General features: G+C 45.5%; 1 protein-coding gene across 2 annotated transcripts in view; it reads left to right on the top strand.

Moving 5' to 3' along the window:
* Positions 1–13,191, top strand: part of LOC128342182 (intercellular adhesion molecule 1-like) — a 34,232-nt gene extending 21,041 nt beyond the window's left edge. Inside the window, exons 3-5 of one of the 2 annotated variants that reach the window (XM_053289197.1) lie at positions 970–1,287; positions 3,389–3,619; positions 10,227–13,191. In XM_053289197.1, coding sequence (XP_053145172.1) covers positions 970–1,287; positions 3,389–3,619; positions 10,227–10,321 — 644 coding nt within the window. In that variant the 3' untranslated portion in view covers positions 10,322–13,191. Of the gene's footprint in view, positions 1–969; positions 1,288–3,358; positions 3,620–10,226 lie in introns of both variants that reach the window. The other variant, XM_053289196.1, reaches the window with a different exon arrangement.
* The last annotated feature ends 577 nt before the right edge of the window (positions 13,192–13,768 follow it).

Below are 13,768 nucleotides of genomic sequence, written 5' to 3'. Positions count from 1 at the left end.
TTGTGATACAAATTCTAGCTTAACTTGTTGTATTTCTGGGTTTTTAAAATGCTGGTTTTAAGCTACTTTTTTCTGAAAACACCAGAGCAAATAGGGAGAGGCACTGATGGAGAATCATTAGCATGATAAGAGGGATGCTCTCTTTAGAAATGCAGATATCATTCTATAGGAAGCTCTTCCCCCAATCCCATTGGCTAGAAGGAAAACATGGACGTGTGCCATGTGAACTTGTTTCAAAACAAAACCCGAGAGCAGAGGGGAGGGGCTGCTTCCCTCAGTGCTGTGAGTGTAGTTCGAAGTGGCTTCCTCCAACATTTACCCCGAAGCATGAAGCCATGTGCAAATAACTCCCAGGTTAAATCCCTGGCTATCTCCAGGTCGAGCCAAAAATAATTATTCCCAGCGTTTCCTAAGAAAGACAGACAAGGAGGCTATTAACACAATGGGAGAAATTCGGGCTAGCGGAGGCTAGCCTGATTTTCTCCCCTCGTGAGAACCACTGGGCTCAGCTGCGAGCCTGGTGGTTCCTAAGCGGGTCACCCGCTTAAGTAGCCCGGTGCTAAAACCAGGTTTGTGGAACGACTGCTCTGCAAACCCAGTTTTTTCAACCGTGTGCTGCTGCGGCATGGCAACTCATGAGTAGACCCCCGACCAGGAGGCTCAAAAGCAGCATCCCGGCTCGGGGGTCTCTCCAGCATGCCCTGCGTGCTTGCACAGGGCATGCTGGAACTTCTGGAGGCCACATGGCCCTGAACTCCCCAGCCCCTGCCGGCTCCGTGAGAGAGCCAGCAGTCATGTGGGCGGCCACTGCAGACTGACTGCTCATGTGCAAGGAGAGCTGCTAACCTTCTCAAGGCGGGTCTCCTTGATCGTGAGACCCACCTCAGAGAGTTCATTTTTTTGTTCTTTCTTCACTACTTAAATATATTATTAACCAATCAAAATGTATTACTTTTTACATTGTTCCAGGATCTCCAGAGCAAATAGTGTTGGATCCATTGCCAGAGATGGAGGTGGGCAAGGAATATAACTTGACATGTCGGGTTACCAATGTTGCCCCCAGACGGAACCTCACTGTGACCTTCCTGAAAGGAGAGATGAAACTGCACCAGGAGGCATTTAAGGAACACTCTGCCCCGGAAGCTGGTGATGTTGTGGCGACCCACAGCATAACTGCTCAGCTATCTGACTATGGGAAGGAATTCAGCTGCCAGGCAGCCTTGGATCTGAGGCCCGAAGGGCAGCTCTTTGAAAAGGCCTCCAGCAACCAATCACTAAAGACGGTTGGTGAGTTCAGATCCAATGCTACAGTCAAGGGAAACTGCAACAAGACAAAAGATGTAAATTAGGTGTATTTTATAACTAACTGCAGATGTAAATTCTGTATGCCAATTAGAAGTTCCTGCCAGTCACAGGTATTGTTGGTTGACCTTTTCAAGTGTTTGCAGTGATGGATCTCCTTCTTTCCAGTGGCTATAAAACTAGAGTTCAGGTTCCTTTGGCTGTTTCTGAGAGTAGTCTCTTCTGGCTTCTGTTTTCCATCCATGAAAAGCAATCTTTTTATTTTATGGTCAAGAAAGTCTGCTGGTTTAAGAACAGAGTTGAGGCTATCTAATTTTGGCTCAAACTCCACAAAACTGAGAAATTGGAACCTAAGTCTGATGCCTTAACAGGCATGCCATGTAATCAGTAATAATGTTGTGCAGTGTCACTAACTGTGCCCACTTACCACTTGCCCTCCATGCACCCACACTTTCCCTTGGTCTTTGAGCCCCAAATATAGATGGGGAAGATGGAGTACCTCTCCTCCTCCCTGCAAAATCTGTTTGATGAGAGACAATAGTGGGAAACATGTGCAAGGATGGCTTTCGGATACAATCTTCAGCTCTCAATGAAACCGTGGTCTGTCTTCATTCATACAGCCAGGCCTTCTTTGCCCCTTATTTTGTTTAACTGAGCTGAGCAGTTGGGGGCACTGACCAAGCAGGGAACCCATCAGCTTGGTTCTTCTGGAGATCAGCAAGGTCAAGTGAAAACGGGGGTGGCCTTCTGTCGGCAGAGTCCTTGCAGCATAACCAGGTCTCTTGGGAAGCATATAGTTGACACTGTAGTGTGGCAGTGTTTGCTTCTGGTACCATTGGGTGAAAGGGTTTTTGCTTACTGTTTTATGGGGGTCTTGCACCATCTCTCACCATTGTTACGGTTTTTACTGTGTTGAGACTTCCAGACATTGGCTTGCTTCTCTAGTGATTGAGGTAGCAGTGGTTTTATCAAACTGTTCTCAGCCCCCATACAATAGCCCAATTCATACATTATGTTCAGTACCAGCCGACCCCACACAGAGCATCTGTGCACTTTTTGGGGCTGGTGGTTCTGCAAGTGCAGCGGCCTCCGCGGCTGGGCCCGCGGCAGCGGTGGCAATGAATCTTCTGGGAGTGCCTCAGCCTATCAGGCGCCTCAGCCGCCCAGCCAATCAGCTGGGCACCAGGATGCACATTCTAAAGGCACACCCAGGAGGATTAAATATATAGATTCTTACACAGTGTACCCAGGTACAGTTATTCATACATTATGTTGAACACAGGTGCACCAGTACACTTCCTATCTGTGCCATGCATTTGAGGGGCCTGTAGTACCCAGGCTCAATTTTAAAATGAAAACAGGTACAATCATTCACACAAAAACATGTGCAAGTAGGCTTGTACACACATCCATGAAAAAGTGGGGAGAGGGCAGCATATGCAGGGATTCATGTTCATGAGAACCCATGGGAAGTTCCCAGGCCTAGATCCTGAAAACTAGAGTAACCCAGATCTTCTGCCTAGCCCTTAACTGATCTAGGACAGGAATAGGAGTCCCTCTACCTTGGAGTTTTGATTGTGTGTGAGCATTCAGTGTTTCTTGGTGTTCGTGGCAGCCAACTGCCATGTTTGTAACAGAGGCTGAGGCTACAGAGGCTGTGATCTCTAAATGTATTGCTCTGCTCAGCACACTCTAATCTATCCTTTGCTCAAAATGGTTTGAATAGGGCTGGCCCCACCTTCTGCCTCCTTGTGGCAATCAGAGGGCAGAGCACCTTCCATCTTTCAAGCTCATGGCTGCCGTCATCATGTGTGTGCTGGGCTCACAGAGCCAAATGGGGGCTCTGCCAAGACCAGGATAGGAGCCCCCACCCCGCAATGCATCCCCCAAATGATCATGTGAATGGTCTCAATGTCTGAATAATGTCTCCAGACTATAACCATGAGGTCCTTTTTTCTTGGAGTGCTGTAAGTCATGATTACAGACATGCCTGTATTCTGCATGCAAATGCAAGGATCCGGAGGCAACATATTAACTCTTTCTCTTCTTATTGCAGTCAAGCCTTACAATGTCAGCATCTCAATAGGTTACATGGAGTACAGAGCTGGTGAGAAAATCGAGGTGGAGTGTCATGGAGAAGGCAGCCCCCTTCCAGAGTTTGAATGGGAAGTCCCTTCGAGTTTGAAGGTGGTGTTCTCAGACAGCAATAAGACTTTAACAATAGAATCAGCGGAAAAGTCCCATAATGGAACGTACCGATGTCTAGCACACAACATGTACGGCAGCCAGTCAGCCCAGGCTGACATCATCTTTAAAGGTGAGTTGCTGAATGTGGTTCCCTAGACTCCTTTCCCCACAGTGTGCTGTTCTTCTTTTGCCTGTCTGTGTCCAAATTGCTGCTTCCTCACCAGAGTTGCAACTGAAATTTTGCCTTAGGCAAATCCCAGAGTGAGAGAAGGGCATCTGAGAAACTCTGGGGGAAGTCAAAAAGAATTCTGGTAAGACCAGTGAATTTCCATAAGGAAGATTTTTGCAGAGGCTGCTGCAAAGTGAAAGAAAGTGGGGAATTTCTGTGAAGGATGGCGAAGTGCCAAGTCCAGGAGAATTTCCTAGAAAAGGAAGCCTGACCAATTTTACGGAAAACTTTTTGAAAACACTTCCACGTGTGTCCTAAGAGCCCCTCTTGCATCAGCATTCTGAGACTGATTCTAGGGGATGATCATCTTGCCTGTGCTAATGCTGCAGGTGGGCTGCAGTACTAGTGCTAAACAACTGCATCTTTGGCCCATCCCCATGTTATGAAAGAGCACAGGCAAAAGCAGCCTTTACCTTGAGCCCAAGGGAGGTGGCCACCTCATACAACAGATGTTAGGCCCCCCCAGGGATTGAGTGGGATACACTGCAGACCTGTTATGCTCCTCCAGTTCATTTAAATGAAATGCGCCCATCATGCCATGCAGGGACCTTGAGTGGTTTTCTCAGCACAACCTGCTGGCCAGTTCTTGCATTCCAAGAAGAACTCACCCCTTTCCCCAACTGTCACAGAACTGGTAACTAGGGGTGTGCAATTCAGGTTTTCGGTGATTCGGTTCAGGACCCAAACCGAATCACCCCCGTTCTGTTCTGTGCCCGAATCTGGGCTACCCAAATCACCCCTGATTTGGTTCGGATTCGGATTAAATCTGAATCGATTTGGGTAAGAAAAACGGGTCCCAGGGGCAAAATAGTGGGGTAGGGTGGTAGTGCCCAATGTTTGGAGGCTACCACCCAAATTTCAGGGGAATTGGGCTAAGGGCTGATTTTGGGGGAATTTTTGAAGTTTTAGTGCCTTTGGGGCAGATCTGGGGCATAGTGTGGGATCTGGGCAAAAAGAGTGGGGTGGGGTGGTAGTGCCTAATGGGTGGAGGCTACCACCCCAATTTCAGAGTGATTGGGCATAGGGCTGATTTTGGGGGAATTGTTGAAGTTTACGCGTCTTTAAGGTTTTTCCCCATAGAGAAGCATTGAGTTGTCAGCAAATGTATAGCTTCACATGGGGGGCAAAGGGGGTGGCCTAGAGCAGTGTGGGGTTGGTGGTAGTGCCAGGTAGGGTCAAGGAAGCTACCTGAATTTTTTCAAAGGATTTGGGCAGAGGGCTGATTTTTGGGGAATTGTTAAATTTTACACGTCTTTAAGGTTTTTCCTCATAGGGTATGCATGGAGCTTTCAGCAGCCCCATAAGTGCACTTGGGGGTGCTGGGGTGGCCCAGAGCGAGTGGTAGTGTAGTGCACATAGGGTGCCAACCACCCCCATGGGTTTCTAACCCATGGGGTACAGGGTTCTGTTGTTTCAGAGGTATTCTGAGTGTGGATTCAATGATAGCAAATTAGAGTGGATTCATGGTGTTTCATTGAAAATCTCATTAGCTATCATAGAATCCACACTCAGAATACCTATACATTTGCTGACACCTCAATGCTTCTCTATGGGGAAAAACCTTAAAGACACGTAAACTTTAACAATTCCCCAAAAATCAGCCCTCTGCCCAAATCCTTTGAAAAAACCCAGGTAGTTTCCTTGACCCTACCTGGCACTACCACCAACCCCACACTGCTCTAGGCCACCCCTTTGCCCCCCGCGTGAAGCTATACATTTGCTGACACCTCAATGCTTCTCTATCGGGAAAAACCTTAAAGACGCGTAAACTTCAACAATTCCCCCAAAATCAGCCCTCTGCCCAATCACTCTGAAATTGGGGTGGTAGCCTCCACCCATTAGGCACTACTACCCCACCCCACTCTTTTTGCCCAGATCCCACACTATGCCCCTGAACTGCCCCAAGGACACGAAAACTTCAAAAATTCCCCCCAAATCAGCCCTTTGCCCATTTCCCCTGAAATTTGGGTGGTAGCCTCCATCCATTAGGCACTACCACCCCACCCTACTATTTTCCCCCTGGGACCCAAAATTCGAGTTGATGTCACATCAGACCTTTTTGCATTCAAATCAATGGAGGCAAAAAGGCGGGAAATTCAAAGATACGTCATCCCGAATCACCCAACTTTTTCAGGCATGAATCAGGGGTGATTCAGCTCAGCCACAAAAAATATCGGGGGACATCGGGGTGATTCGGTTCGGACCCGAATCACCCGAAATTGCTCGTTTCGGGCACAGATCGATCTGTGCCCGAAATTTTTTGCACATCCCTACTGGTAACAAAAAGGGAAAGGTTCTTATAATGCAAGAGATGGCCAGTAGGTGGCACTGTCAAATCACATGAAGTCCCTGCTCAGCATTTGTACAAAGAGTAAGCACTAACTAGTACAGAAGCCTGCACCCGCACACTGTATGGTGAGTAAGATTGTGCTTGGAACTTATGTGCAAACTTTGACAATCCCACACTCTATTGCCAAATGAAAGTGGCCCAGAAGTTGGGCCAAACAATCAAGGAGTCATCTAGTTGGTTAATTACCTACCTTTTAGCAAAAATACAGGTGAAACTCAGAAAATTAGAATATCGTGCAAAAGTCCATTAATTTCAGTAATGCAAATTAAAAGGTGAAACTGATATATGAGACAGACGCATTACATGCAAAGCGAGATAAGTCAAGCCTTAATTTGTTATAATTGTGATGATCATGGCGTACAGCTCATGAAAACCCCAAATCCACAATCTCAGAAAATTAGAATATTACATGGAACCAAGAAGACAAGGATTGAAGAATAGAACAATATTGGACCTCTGAAAAGTATAAGCATGCATATGTAGTCAGTACTTGGTTTGGGCCCCTTTTACAGCAATTACTGCCTCAATGCGGCGTGGCATGGATGTTATCAGCCTGTGGCACTGATGAGGTATTATGGAAGACCAGGATGCTTCATTAGCGGCCTTCAGCTCTTCTGCATTGTTTGGTCTCATGTCTCTCATCCTTCTCTTGGCAATGCCCCATAGATTCTCTATGGGTCAGGTCAGGCGAGTTTGCTGGCCAGTCAAGCACAGTACACTGTATACTTTTCAGAGGTCCGATATTGTTCTATTCTACAATCCTTGTCTTCTTGGTTCCATGTAATATTCTAATTTTCTGGGATTGTGGATTTGGGGTTTTCATGAGCTGTATGCCATGATCATCACAATTATAACAAATTAAGGCTTGACTTATCTCGCTTTGCATGTAATGCGTCTGTCTCATATATCAGTTTCACCTTTTAATTTGCATTACTGAAATTAATGGACTTTTGCACGATATTCTAATTTTCCGAGTTTCACCTGTAGATTGAAGCTAAATGGGCTCCAATCCCATTAAACAGAGTGCAGCTTACATCTGAGTAAATACACAAAGGATTGAATTTTTCGTATCCACCTTAAGGAATCGGTACATCATCCCTTTATAGATTATAGTTTGAGGATACTTGATGAATAGCATAGCTCATCTCTTGATCAAATAATAGACAAATTTTATATTGTTGGGAAATTGCTTGCTTGAAGAAAGGGGTGTGTAGACAACAATCACCCTGGATACAGACAGTAGCTGCTTTGCAGGGCTGTCCCTAGTGGGGTGTGGGGCTGGGGGCGAATCAGCATGTGCGGGGCCTCCTTAGCATTTCATATCATTACAGAATCATACTGATTGAGGACATACAATGTAAATAGTGTGAGTGAGGTCTTTGGACATGTCCAACCAGCTTGGACACAGAATGCATTTCTAAAGAAATAAAAATAAAAAGCACAACACATGCTTCACAGTTCTCAGACCTTCTGTGTTGTAAATCAACTTGAGCATAATACATTCATAAATAAATAAATAAGTAAATATGATATATTGTTCCAGAAGTTTTTGTAATTTCTGCCATGAAACAAATCACTTATAGGACATTTTGGATTGGTTTTAAAAAAACAACAACAACCCAACAATTTGTCCAGTCCTCTTCAATTTAAATATAAATATTCCTCCCACCCTGCCCTACATCTCTGCTCAATGCCAAAGCCCTATGCCAAGTCATTCCAGGTGATCTAAAGGCTGGGGCTGAAAGTGGGATGTTTTACCCTTAATTTTTTTTTAAAAAAAGATTTTATATCCCGCTCTTCATCCAAGGAGCCCAGAGCAGTGTATTACATACTTAAGTTTCTCCTCACAACAACCTTGTGAAGTAGGTTAGTCTGAGAGAGACGTGATTGGCCCAGAGTCACCCAGCAAGTATCATGGCTGAATGGGGATTTGAACTCAGGTCTTTCTGGTCCTAGTCCAGCACTCTAACCACTACACAATACAAAGGGCAGATTCTTCCATATGTGGGTAGAATGATAGTCTAGGGGTGGGGGAGGCTTCAGTTCCAGACATTTTTGTAATTTTCTGCCATAAAACAAGCCACTTATAGGACTTTTTTGATGGGTTTTTTTAAAAATAAAAAAAATTAAAAACCAACAAGTTGTCCAATCCATTTCAAATTAAAGATACATATTCCTCCCACCCTGCCCGACATCTCTGCTCAATACCAAAGCCCTATGGCAAGCCAATCCCTAAATATTCAAGGGGGTGGGGAATAACCACAAAAAGGAAATCACATCATACCTCCATTGCTAAGGCTGGGCTGGGCAGAGGGTCTGCAGAGGGCTCTGGTGCTGCACACTCTCTACCTGCCCACCTGCTTGCTTCTTTCCTGAGCTTCAGGCTTCAGGGAGGCCTGCATAGAGGCCTCTCTGGAAGCCCCGCCCACCCACTAAACAGCTGAGAGGCAGGGAGAGAGGGAATTCTAGCAGCTTGCCTGGGAGCCTTTCAAGCCGTACACAGTCACAAAAGATTGGCTGTGGGGAAAGATAAGTGGCTTGGATTGGGGGAGAGAGGAGGGCAGGCTGCACTGCAGTGTGCCAAAAGCGGGGCCTGTTCCAGCACGGGGCTCAGGGCAATTGCCCTAGTCGCCCCACCCTAAGGACAGCCCTGCTGGTTTGTGTATGCAGGGTGGTTGCTGTTCAAGCAAATAGAATATCCCATTCCAGAGTTTTTTAAAAAGTGAAATATATATTTTACTGCACAATTGCCTCTTTACATTTGCCTCCAAGTTTCCCTCTTTGAGCACAGTTTTCTCTAAATTCTCCATGATGTCACTCAGTGCTCTGTAAAGTCTCACACTCATGCAAGGTATTTGGGATGTTCTGTGCTCAGGCCAGCCATTCTCCTCCCTGCTGTTGTATCTGAGTCAATGACATGCACGTGGCAGCATGAAGAAGAGGAGTGGAGTGCTCCCAAGTTGACCACCCCAAGCCTGATGACTCTGCACTGTGCCTTTTGTCCCTGCCCAGATGTGTCTTGAAGGGGCATTGCACACACAGTGGTAACATGAGAAAAGGAGTGGAGTGCTCTCAAGCAGGCTGGCCATTCTGACTCCACAGTATGTGGCAGGCAAAGCCAGCGATGGCAGTACTGGTTGTTCACCAGCTGCAGGAAATGTGTCTATGGCTGCACACGGGCCATGGGACGCATGTTGTGCACCCCAGAGCTAAGAAACGGGTTTGCATTACAGCTGTACCTGAAACTACAGTTTCTTTGGGGTTGATAAACCAGGATCCAAAATCACAGTTTGAAGCTGATTTGCAAATCAAAGTTTGTGCTAACTGTGGTTTGCTATTATGTCTGAATTCCCAGTCCATTGACAAACTACACTTAGGGCTCTTACTCCACTTCAAGGGCTGCTGCACCATGGAGATGGGAGTGAATGTATAAACCTATGCAGCCAAGCACTAAGCAGATAGAAACTGAAAGCAGACAAGCAACTCTAAACCATGGTTTGTCTGTTGTACATTTGAAAACTCAAACTGTGATGTGGGTTCTTAATTGTGGCTGACACTAAGCATGGTTTTGCATTATGTCTGAATCTAGCCATTGTTTCTTGTGCCTTTCCAGCTAAATAATAAATACTGAGGCTGTTCTCATGACCAGGCGAAACCGGGCTAAGGGAGCCTAGCCCGGTTTCACCGGGTCGTGTGCCACAACGGGAGCTGTGTGGCTCCCGGCAGCAAGCCTCCCTACATGCCCCTCCCCTTAAAAGAGTTTAGCAGAGCGAGTGCTCCACTAACCCCATTCATTGGATCATGTACTGCCGTGGTGTGGCTCCATGCCATGGTGACTGATCATGAGACCCCCGACTAGGAGGCTACAAGAAGTCTCCAGGTGTCGGGGGGGGGCTCCCCAGAATGCCTTGTGCACTCATGCGGGGCATTCTGGTACTTCCGGCAGCCATGAGGCCCCCAATCCCTGCCGCCCCAACCAGCTCCGTGATGGAGCCAGTAATCGTGTGGGCAGCCGATCCAGCTGCCCGGGGCGGGCTGACTGCTCATGTGTGGGGGGAGCGGGCCAAGCCTGCTCTCCCCACAAAGCCCCTCACAGCTCTCCCTGCTGCTTCTGTGGAGGGCCTTAATATCTTCTAATGTAGCCCATTTATCTTGCAGATCGGTCTCGCAGCTGGGTCGCCCCTGTTGTGGTGGTAATGCTCCTGGCTGCAGTAGGTATCGGTGCCATTGTCTGGTATCGATTCCGAAAATGATAATGGCTGATCAGAAAGAGGACAAGTTTGGAACTCCACTGAGATGTGGGAGGCAGAGAATGCTGCAGATTCCTTTCTTGACAAGTCGCAGCAGAAGAAAGGAAGATCTTTGATGTGCTTCAGACCTCCATGCAGCAGCAGGTGGCAGAAACAGAGTGATATCTCCAGCACCTAATCTCCACAACATCTGATGCTACACTGAGGCAAACAGCCATGCTTCTGAAGGCCCCCTGTGTGCCTTTTGGGGCAGCTGGGGGTGTGCAGAACCTGGGGCAGGGTCAAAGCACAGAATGTGTCACCAGGCACAGAAACCTTTCAGGTTTTGTTTTAATTTCAAATGTATAAAAATTGTGAACTTGCAAAAAAGTTAAGAACACAAATATTTGTCCTGTTACAATTCATCCCATTTAAGTGGTACACTTCATATGATTAAAAAGAATGTATAATGCATATTACTTTGCCAGAACTAGATTTAAAAAATCCATTTGTATAGAAACATGCCTACCACATCATCGTTGTTTGAGTTCTAATACGATGTGAATTTAATGATCATAAATACAATCCCTCTGTTTTCTTGGGGGTGCAGTTTCTAGTCCTTATGACTGTGAAGATAGTTTTGCAAACGACTTGCTAAAATCCCAGACACCAGAGGAGCATCTGAATCAGATCCTGCACAGCCACTTGCTCCTTCCCATGACTAGGAAAGCCAGCATAAATTAAAGTAGTAAAAAATTGTCAAATAAATTATGCAAGATAAGATACATAATGCAGATTTTCATAATGTGCATAATGTATATAACTTGCGGAATTCAGTCTAGTAACTTTCTAAATCTTACAGCCAGACTAGAGAAGTTAGAATTAATATATTTGGTTTTGGTTTTCTTTTAAATTGCCTGCCTGTATGACCTTTTTCATTCCACCAATGAAAAATCCTTTAATTTGGTTAAATGCTCAAGACTGGTGTAACTTTGCAAGCTCAAGAATAACTCCACATGTCTGGATCTTTGAGTAACATGACTAGCCTGAGGATAAGTGGGTGTTGAGAACTAGGTGGCTGTGGGGTAATATACCTTGTACCCCACCCACTCCATCTTTAGCAATCTCCCCAGGGTGACACCTACTTTGGGGGTGAAGTAGCCTGGTAGCAGCTAATGCTATCTCTGAGGACCATCTCAGAGGAGGAAAATTTTGTCAGAACCCACAGGAAGAAAATGGGTAAAAAGGGGTGCTGAGCCCAATCAGGAGCATGCTTGTGACACCCTTCCCCACCAACATATTGGGAAAGTGACTTCCCATATGGGACTTCTTACTTGGTGGAATGTTCAGGCTTGAGTCCAGTTGGGGATTTAGAGAAGGATGTTTGGTTGTGTAACTCAGCCACCCTTCAGGTGAAAGCTGAGTATAGCATATCTGTCTGAAGTGGCTGCGGCTGGATTGTAGCCATGGTACTCTTCTGGGGCCTAGACACTGCAGCTATATTCTTGATCTGTTCTTTGAAATTTTCAATTTCATTTTTTAAAAAGTTGTTGGTTCCTAGTTCCTTTATTTGTAAGGGGGAAGGATCAGGCAGTATTTTACCCATTTGTTCAGAAGGAAGTTGATCTGTTCCTGCCCTTCAGTGTCCTTGTCAATGAGAATGGAGGCACTAGGACCCTGGTCAGCACTTTTCTTTGAGGCAGGGTTGGAGGCTACCAAACCCAGTCCCACCAAAGCGTGCCAGCTATAGCTACTACTCCATCTCCTTCCCAGGGGCGTAGCTAGGGAAGAAGGAGACTGTGTTCATCCCTCTCTCTGGCGGCCCCCCAGAGTGAGGAAGTTAATGAAGATAATAGGGAGGGGTGGAGGTGGAGGGCCCTTAGGAGCTGGGGGCCCGTGTTCTTTGAACCCTTTTGCTCAATTATAGCTACACCCCTGCTCCTTCCACATATCGCTCTTGCCTCTTTTTAGCAATTGAAGGCCAATTGTTATCACTCAGGGAGCTGGATTTTGGCCCTGAAATTTCTAATGCTAAATTCCTAAAGAACAATTGATGAGCAATTGGCACTTACATTTTTAGCCTACTTTCCAATAGGCTTATGAGATCACCCCATAGTGTGTGTGTGTCCATGTGTCCGTCCCTCCCTACCAACTTCTCAGTGCCTGGATCAATACAGACCAAATCAGGTACAGCTGTAGGGACACATAGGGACACCTCAAAAGCATAGTTTTTGATGATGTCATCTAGCCCGATCCAAGATGGTGGGCACGTAAATGTTTGAGGTGCAGGAGGGCTAATTTGTGGACTGCCTAACCGATTTGAACCAAATTTGGTACAGATGTAGTGAGTGACATAGAAGGATGCCTCAACGGCATGGTTTGTGATGATGCCATCCACCTCAATTCAAGATGGCGGATGTGAACATTTTTTTTGACAGATCAGAATGACATTAGATCCTATAATGTGGCCAAGTTTTGCCTAATAGCTAGCAAAATTCGTTTAGAGTTTAATAAGATCCAAACATTTTAACATCTGTATATATGAATGTTGTGTCCACTAGTTGGATATGATTTTGTTATACATAGTATAGAACACAAAATGTTATGAGAAATGTTATGAGATACACTGTTCTGTATCAGGCAAATAATTTTGATATCTTGCTACCTTTTTACTCAGTATCACTCTGGCTAGTGTTGATTTATTTTATATAATTTTTGTTCATAGTCTTAATTTTTAGCTTATTCTACTCACTGTATTACGTTTTAGGTGTTTTAGGTAATTTTATAGAGATCCCCCTATTACCTTGTAGAAGGAGATTATATTAATTGTTTCTTGTCTGTTTTGCTGTTATGCTTATCATAGATCGAAATAAAGACTTGTCTTGTCAGGTGAACATTTGGGGCACAATTGGGCTAACGTGAACCAGTCTAGTTGTAGGTGTAGTGAAAGGAAAGTATTTATCTATTTATTTTTAATTTTTTACATTTTATATCCCACTCTTCCTCCAAGGAGCCCAGAGCGGTGTACTACATACTTAAGTTTCTCCTCACAACAACTCTGTGAAGTAGATTAGGCTGAGAGAGAAGTGACTGGCCCAGAGTCACCTAGCAAGTATCATGGCTGAATGTGGATTTGAACTCAGGTCTCCCCGGTCCTAGTCCAGCACTCTAACCACTAAACCACGCTGGCTCTTTAGGCAGATTAGTTCTTACTAGAACTTGTTACTGTTATAAAATGTGTTTAATATACTTCTTGGCTGACTTTTTGGCTGACGTCCCGAGTAACACTGCATGTGCGCAAGCAAAAGAAGCACTTGTGTGGTGTCTGTACTTTGGCTTCTGAAGCGCATGCACTCAAGTGAGGGGGAGATTTTTATCAGTCTCCTCTTCTCCTGGAAGCATTCTGTGCTACCCAAAATTATGTCCCTAAAGGTTGCATGACCCTCAGGGACATATTTGTGCATTGCATAG

The sequence above is a fragment of the Hemicordylus capensis genome, chromosome 2 (genome assembly GCF_027244095.1).
Source record: "Hemicordylus capensis ecotype Gifberg chromosome 2, rHemCap1.1.pri, whole genome shotgun sequence".
NCBI classification, from domain to species: Eukaryota; Metazoa; Chordata; class Lepidosauria; order Squamata; family Cordylidae; genus Hemicordylus; species Hemicordylus capensis.
Note: the sequence above shows the minus strand (reverse complement) of the source record. Positions and strands in the feature narration are given on the sequence as shown.